General features: G+C 31.4%; 1 protein-coding gene and 1 long non-coding RNA gene across 2 annotated transcripts; one reads left to right on the top strand and one right to left on the bottom strand.

Moving 5' to 3' along the window:
- Window positions 1-1,360: 1,360 nt before the first annotated feature.
- LOC132729712 (uncharacterized) lies at window positions 1,361-5,358 on the top strand. Its single transcript, XR_009625660.1, has 2 exons — window positions 1,361-3,593; window positions 3,624-5,358. It is a non-coding gene; the product is annotated as an uncharacterized LOC132729712 (long non-coding RNA).
- Window positions 5,359-7,084: 1,726 nt separating this feature from the next.
- On the bottom strand, window positions 7,085-14,615 carry LOC132729711 (vacuolar protein sorting-associated protein 28 homolog). Its single transcript, XM_060715533.1, has 9 exons — window positions 14,496-14,615; window positions 14,221-14,249; window positions 11,223-11,260; window positions 10,885-10,974; window positions 10,478-10,580; window positions 9,936-10,037; window positions 9,247-9,300; window positions 8,526-8,617; window positions 7,085-7,723 (listed from the first exon to the last, which is right to left on the bottom strand). Exons 1-9 carry the CDS (start codon window positions 14,527-14,529, stop codon window positions 7,603-7,605), a joined length of 663 nt encoding a protein of 220 aa, XP_060571516.1. The 5' UTR covers window positions 14,530-14,615; the 3' UTR covers window positions 7,085-7,602.
- Window positions 14,616-16,187: the final 1,572 nt, after the last annotated feature.

The following is a 16,187-nucleotide window of genomic DNA, read 5'->3' as shown; positions in this document are numbered from 1 at the left end:
GTAAGGGGTCATTTGGGTCAAGGTCAATGTTACCAATGTCAAGGTCACCAATGTTAAAAATAGATTTTTACATTTTTACAGGTGTATTGACCTTATTCTATAGACAGATGTTATTTATAATTGATAGAAACATAAACTTTGATGGAGTTAGTGGTCAACTGGGTCAAGGTCACCAGTGCTAAAAATAGATTTTTACACATTTGCTCATACAGCCTTTATTAAGTGACAGATATATTTGATATTTGGTAGGAAGATAACTTGCATGGTATTCATTCTTTTGATTGGGGTAGGGATCAGTGGGTCAAGGTCACTTGTGCTAAAAATAGATTTTTACACTTTTGCCCATACAGCCTTTATTTATTGACAGATGTATTTCATATTTGGTAGGAAGATAACTTACATGGTATTCTTCTTTTGGATAGAGTTAGGGGTCAGTTTGGTCAAGGTCACCAGTGCTCAAAATTGATTTTTACACTTTTGCCCATACAGCCTTTATTTAATGACAGGTGTATTTCATATTTGGTAGGAAGATAACTTGCATGAAGTTGAATATTTTTCAACTTCACAAGTCAGAGCAGTGACTTGGCAACTTATATTTTTCACCATTACAAAATGCCATGACTTTGTCAAGCTATATAACTTGTGTTTACAATTTTTTGGCAATTTTTCTGTCCATAACTGAGTGAATGGGTAAACATTTTTAGCTCGACTATTCGATAAGAATAAGTAGAGCTATTGCAGTCACCCGAGCCTCGGCGTCGGCGTAACCACTTATGTTAAAGTTTTTGTAATAGTTCAAATATTTTCAAAGTCCATTGACATATGGCTTTGAAACTTTGCACACTTGTTCACCATCATGACCCCAACCTGTAGACAGGAGAAGGTAACTCTATCAAGCATTTTGACAGAATTATGCCCCTTTTTCGACTTAGAATTTACGTTAAAGTTTTTGTAATAGTTCAAATATTTTCAAAGTCCATAGACATATGGCTTTGAAACTTTGCACACTTGTTCACCATCATGACCCCAACCTGTAGACAGGAGGAGGTAACTCTATCAAGCATTTTTGATAGAATTATGCCCCTTTTTCGACTTAGAATTTACGTTAAAGTTTTTGTAATAGTTCAAATATTTTCAAAGTCCATAGACATATGGCTTTGAAACTTTGCACACTTGTTCACCATCATGACCCCAACCTGTAGACAGGAGGAGGTAACTCTATCAAGCATTTTGACAGAATTATGCCCCTTTTTCGACTTAGAATTTACGTTAAAGTTTTGTAATAGTTCAAAATATTTTCAAAGTCCATAGACATATGGCTTTGAAACTTTTGCACACTTGTTCACATCATGACCCCAACCTGTAGACAGGAGGAGGTAACTCTATCAAGCATTTTGACAGAATTATGCCCCTTTTTCGACTTAGAATTTACGTTAAAGTTTTTGTAATAGTTCAAATATTTTCAAAGTCCATAGACATATGGCTTTGAAACTTTGCACACTTGTTCACCATCATGACCCCAACCTGTAAACAGGAGGAGGTAACTCTATCAAGCATTTTGACAGAATTATGCCCCTTTTTCGACTTAGAATTTACGTTTAAGTTTTTGTAATAGTTCAAATATTTTCAAAGTCCATTGACATATGGCTTTGAAACTTTGCACACTTGTTCAACATCATGACCCCAACCTGTAAACAGGAGGAGGTAACTCTATCAAGCATTTTGACAGAATTATGCCCCTTTTTTGACTTAGAATTTACGTTAAAGTTTTTGTAATAGTTCAAATATTTTCAAAGTCCATTGACATATGGCTTTGAAACTTTGCACACTTGTTCACCATCATGACCCCAACCTGTAAACAGGAGGAGGTAACTCTATCAAGCATTTTTTTTACTATCAAGCACTAAGAATAGTCAAGCGTTGCTGTCCTACTGACAGCTCTTGTTTGAAATATTGCTACTGACAAGAATCTGAGCCGGGGGCATTTGTGTTTAACAAACACGTTCTTGTTATTTGATGTTTCAGTGTTGCTAATATTATATATTATTTATAATTAAAATGTATTGTTTTTGCTTACATAACTTTCCTTGTGTGGACAGGAATTTGAGATCCACATGTGGAGCAGGTTATCAGACATTTTTAACAAATGATTTATTTTAATCAAATAAAACTTACAAAAAGCTATGCTGCCATGGTAACAGTTTATTTTAAAGAGAATATACGGTGCACATAATGATATGCAACACATATTAATATACAAAACATTATTATCACAATAAAATTATTATCCATGCAAAAAAGTGGCCAAACTTGTTCTGGTGAAATTTGAGTAAGATATGGTAGAATATTAAAGAAAAGTTGATCAAGATCAACTATATTTATGAAAAATAATTTTGAAAATTGTTGTGGTAAAAATGTCTCTCTGTGTATTCATGAATATCTTACTTTTTATTTGCTTCCAGAAAAAAAAGACATTTCATGGTTATGGATATTATATTTGCCAAGGCATAGCTCGCTAGTTTTATTGTTTTTGCTGTATTTTTAACAGTTGTTGAAGCTGAATGCATGGTTACATTAGATCAATTTTATACACATTTATAATACTGCACGTTTGTAAAGCTGCTTTTCATAAGATAATTGTGACGTTTATATAGTTTTATATACACTGTTGCTCTCAATTTATGAAGAAATCTCATTTTTTTCCCTTAAAAAGAACTGATGCTTGCTGTATTATAAATTTGTTATAAATATTTCTGACAGGTTATATGACCGTATATAAACAGTTGTTTCAAATATAACCCTCGCCTAGCAGCTTAGGTTATATTTACAAACAACCGTTCGTATAGGGCTATATTACTTGTAAAAATCTTTATAACTAATAATATAAGACATTGGTCAAAATGGGCATAAATGAATTTTAACTTTTATTTATAATGATTTGATCACATTTTATGTGGACATAGATAAATGTTTATTCATTTCTCAAGTACTTTACAGACAATTGTATATATTAGACTAATTATTAGCTGTATATATGGATTTTATGATGTGAAAATAGGAACAAAATGTTGCCTTACCTTTTTATGCATATGAGAGAGTTCTATATTTTTACATGTGAATCGGAAAAAAATTCTTCAGTATATTTTTATTAATGAGAGTACGACAGACTGCCTTGTCATTTACATATAAAAGAAAGACTGCTGTATAGTTTTACATACTGTACAAGTATGAAAGACTATCTTACCTTTTTTGACATAAAAATGATGTATAACTTAAAGAAATAAAATGTCCTGTAAGTTTACAAGTGACTCACTGTATATGTAATTTTTTCATATTTCTGATGAAGTTGGCATGTATATTATATTGTTGTATTATGATGCTATATATATTCAGACCTTACCATGTTCTCCCCATAAGTTCATTCCTCGCTTTTGTAAGGGAATGTTTTATACTAAATTAATGATACACAAAGCTGTCTGTTAATGTTTCACACTGTACATCTCAGGGAACATGTTTCAAACTGTACATTAGCAAGGTACATGTTTCACATTGTACATTACCAAGGTACATGTTTCACACTGCACATCACCAAGGTACATGCTTATACACTGTACATTACCAAGGTACATGTTTCACATTGTACATTACCAAGGAACATGTTTCACACTGTACGTTACCAAGGAACATGTTTCACACTGCACATCACCAAGGAACATGTTTCACACTGCACATCACCAAGGAACATGTTTCACACTGCACATCACCAAGGTACATGCTTATACACTGTACATTACCAAGGTACATGTTTCTTACTGTACATTACCAAGGTACATGTTTCACATTGTACATTACCAAGGTACATGTTTCACATTGTACATTACCAAGGTACATGTTTCACACTGTACGTTACCAAGGAACATGTTTCACACTGTACGTTACCAAGGAACATGTTTAATTGTACATTAACAAGGAACATTGCGTCTCAACTGTTGAATCCTCTTGTAACATCGTCTCAAGCAGTTTTTGCTGACTATGCAATTCTTTCTGGTGTATTATTTGTTATCATTTATTGTCATCAAAATTAGTAAAAGATTTGCTTGTTAGACTATTAACTATAAATGAGCAAGGCTAACACTATTCACTCCATATGGAAGGTCATACTAGGGCTTTTTAAATGTATGACTCATCATGATGGTTAGTTGGTTTTGGGATATGTGCATGGGATTGTTGCACCCACATCCTTACAGCAGAAAATTACCAATGTTCTCATTGTTTAAAAGCATATGAATTAGGAGTACATCTACTGGAAATGTTCATGCATGATCTTGGTCAGTCTTATTACACTGATGTGCCATACAATTTTAATACTAATTATTACAAAATAATATATATTTAGCTCCGTTGAGCACATGGTGCTTATTTGAGCCCCTTTAGAGCGATGGCTGTCTGTAATCTTCATCCTTCACCCACAATTGTTTCAATTGATATCTTCTCTAAAAGTACTTGACCAAATTTTAAAATAATGGACTGAGATATTCTTTGGATTCAGCTATACCAAAGACTTGAAGATATTTTTTGGCCATCAAAGTCAAAAAAGCTAATTATAGATTTACAAGGGTGTCTACACTGCCTTTGTGGATAGGCAAATATGTAAAATTATTGATACTTCATATTTTGTATAAAGTTAATTTTGAAGAACATCTAAAATTTACATTTTAACACGCTTCACACTATACCTGATCAAACAGATAGGGTAGTCAAGTGTATCATTACACAAAATATGCACATCATAAAAAAGGAATGCTTGCACGTCATATGATGTTAATTAACCAAATGATGTCAAGAAAATTACTTCTACGCTTAATGTAGTTCAACATATTTCTATCAATTCCCTTTTTTAAATGGCACATTACAATGGAAATACATATTAATTTTTCTTGCATTATAATATGATAAAGCTGGGTTTGTCATTCAAGTGCTTTGTAATTAATCACTTTGGCCTGTTGGCCTCTGTGATTGTACTCTACTCATTTTTGACTTTAACTGTGCATTACACCTAAAATTGAAATCTATTTCGTAAATCATTACTCAGAAGAGCAATATGAAGGTCATCATGACTAAATTGTTACTTTAGGTAGTAGGTCCATTTGAAATAGTCATTCTTGATGGAATCCAATCATTTTCAGATTAATCTCAAAAGATGATTATTTAAAAATTAATTTCTTTAATGTAATTTAAGTATCAGTCTGCTATATGTTTGGAAATTTCACATTATTTTTTTTACAGATTGATGTATTGTTTTGTTGGACTTTGAAATAAAGTGCTGCCATATACTGAAATAAAGCTACTATCAAATTAAAGCCATTGTTTCTTTTTCTTCATGCCATACGCATTTGAACGCGCAAGAATCCTGTAGAATAAGAATATATTTAGACTTACACCTAGTATTTTGTTTCTGATCTGCCTTATGAAGATATTGATGCTATGGAAGTCTTGCAGTAAAACATCAACTTCTCTGAGATCACATGTTCCATCTGTATCAAGGTCATGCAGAAGACCATGATAAAAAATCTCTTCATTGCTTGGACCCAAGCATTATGGGAGTTATTTAAGGACTGATCAGTCTGGTGGTAGTTGTATAATGTAACTGAATTTGGGGTCAACACACTACATCATTTTATCATGCAACTGCTATGGTAACTGCCTGATAACACTTGCCTGATAATTATTTTTGATAACAGTTTAGTAACCTAATATCAAAAATAAGCCCCGCCCATTTTAACAGACATGTTTCAATAGCTTATTTTCTCATTTTTATCAGCCTTAGAATTATTTTTTTATCGCATACCCTGACAAGTCTCGAATCAAGATGTGATATTTATTATATTTATTTCAATTATGAACAAATTAGATAACATAATTTTAAGCACCAACTTAATGAAGTTACGTCATGATTTATTTCGCAAATGACATCATCGATGTTCATGTCATATTATCTATCGATAAACATAACAAACAGGCTAGACGATTTTCTTGTAGAACTTGCAAATGTTTATTTTGTGCCAGATTGTTATTAAATAAGTGAGCATTTTGTTGCGTACGCATGTTTGTGTAGCTTGTGTTTGACTGCCGATTTGACTTTGATTGAAACTAAAATTATGGTGAACTTTTGAATATGACATGTCAAGGAAAAAAGTGCAGTAAACTTTGTGATTGATAGGGATTTTTTTGGATCGATGCTTAAAATCTTAATTTATTTTAATCTGTTGCATCTATTATCAAAGGAAATAATCTTGAGTCGAAAAAAAATGGCCGCCATTTACAAATTCTAAGTTTCGGGGGCAGAGGAATTTGTTTTCAAGAATTATTTCTTTGAACAAAAAATGTCTTTAAATCATTAAAAATGTCCCCGCAGGAAACCACTTTAACTTGTTACATTACTTACATAAATATATATATATATATATATATGAACAAAATGCTCTTCAAGTTAGAGAGAGGATTGTTTCACTTTTGGTTTCAACAACTTAAGAATCAACTGTCTTGTCAAAATGGAAATTAAATATAATATTTAGCCGAGTAAAATGCAAGAAATTATTTACGAGCTAAATGATACAACATCCATTTCATTTTGAATTTTTGCCTAAATTTATTTCCTTCCATAACTTTTGTAATATTTTATTATTTTAACAGGATAAAGTGTAGAAACCTCTTATTCTAATGAGTAACACACACATAGAATGTTTAAGGGCCTAAATCAGTATTTTCTTTGAAAAGAAAACCACCTACTAGTATTTGAACAGATTTTCATACAGTAAAAAAGTCAGTTTCAATTTGTGATAAGAAAAAGATTGTTTTTCTAGGAAACATACTTTGAATAGGTTCCTCACTAGAATGAGCGGGCTCTACACTTTATGAAGTAAATAAGATTAAATATTTAAGAAGTTTTGGCAGAAAATAAAACCTGAAGTATCTTTTGTATTGGATTTTCTTCCCCATGCAAATCACAAAAAGTCATGTGGTATAGGTCTAGTGTATACATGTATAAAGAAAAACAATCGCCATCAATAGTAAAATAACTCAATAATTCTTAACACATTTATTATAATCAATTACATCACAGTAACAAAAAATAATTTACACAGAAATATTTACATTTTTTACATTTAAACATAATCGCTATAAAATAGAAAATGCACAGCATTTTAATGAATGAAAACTTAAAAACAATATATACTGTTAGATGCACTTGTATAACTGTTATATATCCATCACAAAAGTAGTTGAAATTAAAAAAAAAATAAACATGCTTTTCAAGTTTCTTTTTTTAATGAAACCAATTTCTAAAAGCAAATGAACCAACAAGTCTTATATGTAAGAAAATTATTTGTAAAACATTTTAGAAGTGTTGACTTTTTTTTACCAAAAATGAAATCTGATATATCTAATTGTGAACACATTTCACAAGTATAACTCTTGCACCTCATTTGTCACATCAGTCTTGCACTTTATTTGTCACATCTATAGAGTTTTTAAAACAGTAGCTTAATTTGCCTTACATTCAGTACATTGAAAACATGATGTATATATAATGATATTGATTTAGTTATCATGCAGAACTTTATTGAAAGCATTGTACGCAGATTCGAGATCAAACAACATTTGTCGCACTTGTGTATCATCTAACTCTTCTGACGCTGACATACTACTGAATTTGTCCAACCTGAAATGCAAACATATTATGTTAAACTTTATTTAATTTCAGACAATCTCTATTAAAAACTATATTCAGTCATCCCAATTTAATAAAATCATGCTACTGAAGTTATACAATACAACTGTACACTTAGTAGTCTGTGATTGCAACTGTATTACTTTCTGGTATTTTCTTAAGAAACACCAATGGTAGTGGTGGCCTAGTGGTTAAAAGGTGTCTGCATCTCAACCCAGGGATCATCAGTTTGAGCCCTACTCGGGTCAGGACCATGCCTTCTCAAATGACACAGATACTGATTAATTGCAGAAAGCAGACTCAATCGTGGTAAAGTTTGCAAGAACTTGTTTGGCAGTGAGGTCAAAAAAACTTAAAACATTTGAACTTACATAGATCAACTGGGGCAATTAAAACAAAAGAATGCAAAAGAAAATAAAGAAATATACTAAGAAATAAATTGAAAATTGTATATTTGTGTTATTTTTAGTTCGATTTGAGTGAAAAATGAAACTATTTCCATTTATAGGTCATTATTCATAATAATAATAATAAATAATCATTCTGGAAGAACAACTGTGCAAATGATCTAAAATTTTGCATACAAGTTATTGGTCTAGACTAACATCAAAAGGTACTTTTATATCAAAAAAAATATTTCCAGTCCCATCATATCAAAAAAACCTCAGTGGAGTCCCTTTAATGTAAATTAATAAAACCAATTGCAAATCTATGGAAAAACATAAACTATAGTTATATTTTGACAGCTCTTTATCAAAAAATTGACTTGATTTTATAATAAACCAGTCCTCACCATGTTTGAACCTTCTGTTTACCCTCAAAGTCTTGAGACAATATACTCAACCTACACATAGCATCCATTAACTCTCGTAGATCTGGCTGTATCTGTATCATATCAACAACATATTTAATACATCTTTCAGATTTAAGAAGGAAGTTTCAACACAAATCTAAAATATTACGCAAATTTCTGTTGTAATGTTTAAATAAATTGTGTATCATATAGATAAAACACATAAAACACTTTACACAAAAATAATTAAATTCAAGGACTTTTTACTTGCTTTAAGCACTTTTTATCATTTTTAAGCACTCTTTAAGAAAGGGACTCAAATCTAAGCACTTTATAAGACTGTATGAACCCTGTTATTGGATATATCCTTATATGACCTTTCTAAGTCAAATTATCCGGTGAGACTTTCACCACAAACTGTTTGTTAACAAAAGAACACATGTCAATCTTTGTGATTAAATCTATTGTTATTTAAATGAAAGGTCAGAATATGGATCTATGGTTTATATTGCTGCCATATTTTTGGTGCTTAATTACAATTAACTATTAGAGCAAATAGTGTTCAAAAACTGTAAGTTCAGATATGTAAGGTTTACAAATTTATATTTTTGTAGTTAACTGATCAGGATATAACGCTTTATCAAATATTTTCCCTCTATCCACATTCTGAGACAGAATTCTATTTTGTCTTTTAAATATATAAAAGTGAAGATGTACAAACCTCATCCATAGCTCTGATTTCCAATCTAAGCTTATCCATCACTGTTATATATAACTGAAAAACATTAAATGATATGTTAACATTCATGTATCAATACATATTTTTTTTTACTTTTGGGTGGGCTTTAAATCACACAGACACTGTGAACATATTATGGTGACAAAATAACTGTTTATGTAAATAAAGAACATAGTTAAGAGGCTAGCTCTTTGAACTAGTGTTGTAATAAAAGGACATATAATCCTGTCGGGGGTAAGCCACTGTTTCTTTGACACTCATTCAGCAATGCTTAGAACTGGTTGGTAGATTACAGTGTCTGTAAGCTTATAGCTTCCAACACAAATATCAAACTAAAATTAATTTTGTGTAAACTGAAGAACATTATAATCAGGTAAATCAGGAAGCTCTCTGACCAAGTGTTTTAGTTAAATTATGTATTTATTGTATATTCTACATCAATTTATCTCCATTGAAGGACCTCTTATATGTCTCATTATCATATAAAATAGAAAAATATTTAACCACTGAGAAAGAGTAACTGTTGCATCTACCGCACTTAAATAATCATGTAAATTATTTTTATCTGGTAAAGATGCTAATATAGATTTACCTAGTTTTACCATTATGTATCATTTTAAATTTTTCCAAACAACATAACATGAACATTTAATGAGTAGAAAATAACATACCGATACAATATCTGCAATACATTTACTGGTGTTTCCTTTGTCATCCTTTATTGTGATTGGTCGATCTTCCCTTATTCGTTCTAATGCCAGTGGACAGTCAAGCTGCAGCACATTAAAGAAATATTTGTTATATCTATAGTAGCAATGAAGATATGCATGTTTCATATTTATTTATAAATATTATATTCTATTGATAAACAATGAAGATATGCAAATTTCATATACTTATCACCATTTATGTTCTGTTTATAGACAAGTGTCTTTAATTAAATGTTTTACTTACAAAAATAATAATTATTGCTGTTTCCATTAGTTTTTCAGAAATTAACTGATTAACTTCGGTATTTCTTTCACAAGACTGGCTTATTTGCATTCCTACATTTACTGAAAGACAAAATGTCATGAATGCCAAGTGTAACATTTCAACACAGGCAAAACCTTGGATTTCAAGGTTGAAATGCCAAAATAAATCACTGTTTTACTCTAAATTCTTCAATAACTAATATCCATATAGTTTTTTAAATCATTAGATAAATAAATACCCTGTACTTCTTCATAAAGGCTTCAACATCGGGGAAGTCTTTGGCAACTTGCCTAAAGGCTGCTTTAAACTGAACAAGTAACTTAGAACAAGCCCCTGTATATCTGAAAACAATAGTATGAGACCCTGTATAAGCTGGTTAACGAATCTGAATACTTCTGATTTTAAAATACATTGCTACAGGTAAATAAAATCATATATCAACAATGACAAATGTAACATTGCTACAAACAACCTAAAAGTGTCAGCTTTAATTATATGATGAAAATAAATCAACAAAACTGGTGTGATTAATTTAACAACTGCATACATGTCTATATATTCAGCAATAAACAAAATGTGTAAATTTATTCCAGATCTAAAATATTAAACAACTTAAATATAACATAAATGGATGTTATAACATACTCTTTTGGATGTATAGCATCTTTCACATAAGCCTTTTCCAAACTTTGTAACGTGTTTATGACTGCATACAAATCAGCCATATTGTCATAGCTGAAAAAAATGATATTAAAATAAAATTGAACTTCTAAAATGTCATTGCATTGAAACAGATTTGGAAAATCATTTCAGAATTACTTTGTTCTAACAAATACATAATAATTTACCTTAATGGCTAAAAAGATTATTTGTCTTTTTTTAAGCTTAATGCATTACAGCATTGCACTATAACCAAATATTGTGTTGAAATGTTTACATTCTGGCTTGTTTTATCAAAGATCTACAGCAATAAGACTTCTTACTTTTCTCTCTCTCTTGCATTTTTGTATAACTTCACTTCCTGTAAAACAGTTAAAGATAGTGATAGTATAAATAAAATATATATTGATCGCAAAGTTTAAATTGGTTTAGAAAAGCTACTGAAACTTACGTTTGAACTTAAATAAACATCACCATTCACAGAAGTAAACTGTGCTGTGCTAATCCCCAGAACACTTTTAATACATCCCTCCCCATACACACACATAATAAAAATTTTGAGGTTGACATTTCGGTCTACATAAAGGTCTTGTCCTAAGAATTATTTTGTCCCAGTTTGTAGCAAATCCATAACAAAGTTTTAACCAATTATATGGGGAAGTCAAAGCGGGCCCAGGCTTTGGTGGTTTGCCCAGCTATAGACTATGTGTGTATATTAACCCATTACTTCATATACACCATTACACACCTTTTAACGCCTTTTTCACCCCCCCCCCCTTTTGTTGTCTCAAATGGTGAAAAAATGCCTTATTTAGGCCCCCAACACTTGTTTTTGTTTGAGAAATGTTGTTAAAAAAAGTGACCACTTTTCCGGCGCGGCCCCCAACCAAAAGATACATCAGGGGGTTGCCAGAAGGGGGATGTTCTGTTTTGGGGGTTTGAAGGGGGGCGGAGTCCCCCTCATCGCCAATAAAATTTTGGACTTGTGAGAGGCTATAAATGACCTCAGATTGATCATAAGGTAACGTGTAACCAACGCTGAAAAGCATTTGACTCTATCTGAATCCATTGAGAAGTTGCAGCACTTTGAAATCAATTATGATGGAAAAAATCAAAGCAAAATAGTGATTTTTGGCAATTTTGAGATGTCCCCTCGTTGCCATGGTAACAGAAAATTTAAGTCTGAGCATGTTGTTGCAAGGGCAATGGTCCAGTCAACATTTGTGCCAAGTTTGATTAGTGTTGAAGCAGTTTTTAAAGTATTATAGCAATTTGAACTTGTAACGGGAGACTTTTCAATGAAAACAGCCATTTTTCACAAAATGCTCATGAAGTAATGGGTTAAAATGGAAATCAAAAAAATTAAAAAAAAAAAAACAACAGCTGGTTGAACAGGGTGATGCTCCCCAAAAAGGGTTTGGACACACTGAGAAGTAAATGTAGTTTCTTGTTGATATCTTTTGTAATTTCAGAGTTATGTCCCAGACAAAGTTCAAAGTGTAAAAATGAACAATGGGCAATAACTCCAAAATTAGGAATGGCAGAGTTATGCAATGCACTTCTACTCAATGAGATCGCTCTACCTACAAAGTTTCTTGCTGATATCTCTTGTAGTTTCAGAGTTATGTCCCAGACAAAGATCAAACTGTAAAAATGAACAAAGGGCAATAACTTCAAAATTAGGCAAGGCAGTATACGATTCTTATGCAATGCACTTCTACTCAATGAGATCCATCTACATACAAAGTTTCTTGTTGAAACCTTATAGTTTCAAAGTTATGTCTGAGGAAAGAAAAGCGGACAGATGGAAAAGCGGCAACTACATGCTCTCACCTCAGGCATAAATATAGGGTTCTATACCTATAAGTGAAATTTTCAGTGATATTTCTAGTTAGGCCCTGCTATTTTAAATGTAACTCGGTGATAACTAGCGGGGTATTCCAATAATGGAAAATCACAACTTTTTGGCTGAAGAGTAATGGTCAAGATTCTCAGATTAAAAATGGAAGCATTGCATGAAATACTGAGTAACATCTTTAAAATAAAAAAAAATGTAAAATAAAAATTCAACAAAATTTTTTATCTGACCTCTCCGCCTTTTTAGAAAAAGGCTTTGGCTAAAATCAAGAATAATTCAAATACTTGACCTTCAAGTAGGGTTGTCACGGTAAGAAAAAATGCTAACCATTTAAACGGCAACTTAATAACCTTGTTAAACATTTAACCAACCATACTAATAAATTCCTTAGATTTTCAAAATTAACTTTAATGTTTCTTTATGACAAGATATGCCATTTTGATCATATTTTGTTGTACTCAAAATTACAATACATATCCATATATGGAGTAACTATAATCTGCTAGGGTCTTGTCGTTTTTTTTCGAAAACTTAGAGTAAATTTAGAATCAATTTAAAAATTGTCCACCCCTTAGTCGAATACTAACGTTGGTTACTGGTTATTGAATTTTTTAACCGATTTTTAGCTAAACACCAACCATATACATTTAAACGTGACACCCCTACCTTCAATGTCAGGGTCATTTATGAGTGACGGTCAAGTTCAGTCTGCTCAACCCAAAAGATTGCTGAACTTTTGTCCAGGTTAGTCCTACAAATTCACGAATTCGAAAACCTAGCTAATCGCCGTTTTCCGCTACTTTCTGTACATAGCTCTGGGGAATTCACCTAATGGAGCGTAATACCGAATTCTATGTTTTTGGCATTTTTTAAAAATTAAAATGAAATAAAACAGTTATTTCTTTGTAAGAAAACAATTAAATATTATTTTATGAATAATTCCATACAAAAAATAAAGTAAATACACAGGTTTATACAGAAAATATCTCTATTTATGATTGACGATTCCACTACGACTGTTTAAATTTTATTGATTTTCATTATAAACAATTCATTTTTTTGAAAAAATTGCAATAGATATAAAATGAATATTGATAATTTTCAAACACATCAATTTGTTTCACCTTAAACGGTAAAAAAAATGATAGAAAAATAGAAATATCATGTAACAGTGTTATGTAGTTCATATGGTGTAATTCCCCAGAGCTAAATCCGTAACGTACCGGAAAACGGTGTTTAGCTAGGTTTTCGAAAAGGTCAATATGATGTTGCTTTGACCCATAACAGAAATATCTCACTGAATCTAGTTTTTGGCATGTCAAAATATGTTGACAAATCTTCCATAAATACACACATGTTTTTTTGTTTTTGTTTTGAAGCTGATAAACCCAAGTCCACAGGTTTCCAGGACTGGTACTGAAGACAACTTTAAGCTTATTGTTAAAACTTAAATGCAAACCTACCTCGTACAATTCAGGTCTATTTGAGGGACCTGAAAAAATACAAATTGAACAATAATTTTTTTACATAAATCAGCTGTTAATGTTTAAATTTTTAATACAAGTATCGATATCACTAGCTTAATAAATTTTAATAAATTTGGTTCAATAGTTATGACTCATTGTCATCCGGTAACTACTACACAATAACCAAGTTGAAAATTTCAATAATAAGTATCAGGAAAGAAATTTTAATTAGTTTATCTTGAACTAAATAATGAGTTATTTGTTTCTTTTACCTGAATTTGAACTCGGTGGAACTTGGGCAAACATTTTCTTATTTTTTATTTTTTACTTTTTTCCTATTCTTCACCTAAAAAACGAAAGGAGATAAATAAACAAACTGGATTTTTTTAATTTACGAAAGGATAAAACATTGCACATCGGTAGTACAGTAGGGCCCACAAGTACGCGATTTGTCGTTTAGTATAGACTAAACATTTGATATGTTGTTTAAAACATATAAAAGCGTATAAAACATATAAAAACATCTAGAACTAATATAATTCCAATATTTAACCATTTCTGAATTTTAGTCAGATTGATGTTTAATCGAAATCCGGTCAACGTTTAATCTAACCTTTACCAGCACTTATATCGATTATATACTGTAAGTGATTTTGATGGACTGCATTAAAATATTAAACGGTCGACCACCCCTCCCATACATACTGAATCAATTTAAAATGCTAAGAGGCAAATCCCTATTACTAGCCTAATTAATTTGGCGTGAACGGTTTGACCCATTTTACAGACTTTTTTCCTTACTGTCAAACCGTTGGAAAAAGACAGCGCCAGTACAAAATTATCTCGGTGTCTCTTTGACAAGTCTAATTAGTTGGACTACCCTATTACAAATACAGGTCATGCCTTTATAGATCCTAAAACCAAAGCAGACATATTAAGCTGAGTCTTTCCCTGCTATGCAAACAACTGCTAACACAACAAAACTATCCAACAATGCCAAAGTTTATGGTTTTAAAATTTCGCACCGCACATACAATCGCCTTATTTTAGTTCATTCTTTTTTTTTTCAACTTGAGTGGTTCCAAATTCCAATCTTGAATACTGCATAATCACCCTTAGGATATGGTGCTGCTTTTTAAATTTGTCTTTTGACGTTTTATCAGTGATATGCAGTCTTCATAATCTCTTATTCACTTTCAAAATTCCATTTTGTTTCGTTCCACCCATTGTTTTCTTGTTTATGACAGTAAAACAAACAGTAAGACAAACTTAATTTATAGTCGGTTATGGTCAACAGTACAAAACATAAGCTTTAAGTTTGTATCCGACATGAACAAAAGATAAAAATAATAATAAGAAACAAAATAAACAAACACCGTTTAAGATAATAATACATACAATTAATTCATTTTGTCATTGTAATGAAATCAGAGAATTTACAAATGTCTAATGAAAAAGGATAATAGGGTTTTACGGCTGCTTTTGCCGCCCTTATGTCCACTCCAGGTTTTTTGTTTGGTTCCTTATGGGTGCCTTACTTGTGTGTGTCGTACACAACTTAAGAAAAAGATAACTAAATTTACTTACAAAAAAAAAAAACAAAAAAAAAATAGAACATGAACTGGAAAATATTAGATGCACATAGATCAGGCACACTTGTCATTACTCCATGTTTCAATTAGTCTTTTGAACTAATTGAAGTTAGATGTACATCTGAGATCATTAGGTAAACTATTCCAGATTTTAGATGCTTCAAAACGAAAACTTTTTTACCAAACGTGGGGGTTGCGTCCATTGAACGCCGCCTTTCCTTGATGATCTTGTTTATCATATTTTGTTTTGCGTACTTTAGGCACATTTAATGTATTTTGGTATCTAAAATTAAAGCTTGATGAACGCACATTTACAAGTTCTTGAACATCCTTAGATGAAATGCTGTTAATGCATTTAAAGACTTCAATTGT

This window comes from Ruditapes philippinarum, unplaced genomic scaffold (assembly GCF_026571515.1).
Source record: "Ruditapes philippinarum isolate M1 unplaced genomic scaffold, ASM2657151v2 ctg2607_1_1_1_1, whole genome shotgun sequence".
Lineage (NCBI taxonomy): Eukaryota > Metazoa > Mollusca > Bivalvia > Venerida > Veneridae > Ruditapes > Ruditapes philippinarum.
The sequence above is the reverse complement of the archived record's forward strand: the minus strand, read 5'-3'. Positions and strand labels throughout refer to the sequence as shown.

Bases quoted from the DNA above. Each gene is read 5' to 3' on its own strand.
- LOC132729711 (XM_060715533.1), bottom strand. From the start codon at position 14,529: ATGTTTGCCCAAGTTCCACCGAGTTCAAATTCAG. The intron at 14,250-14,495 runs GTAAAAGAAACA...GTATTTTTTCAG, and splicing joins TCCACCGAGTTCAAATTCAG to GTCCCTCAAATAGACCTGAA. The intron at 10,581-10,884 runs GTATGTTATAAC...TATTGTTTTCAG, and splicing joins GATGCTATACATCCAAAAGA to ATATACAGGGGCTTGTTCTA.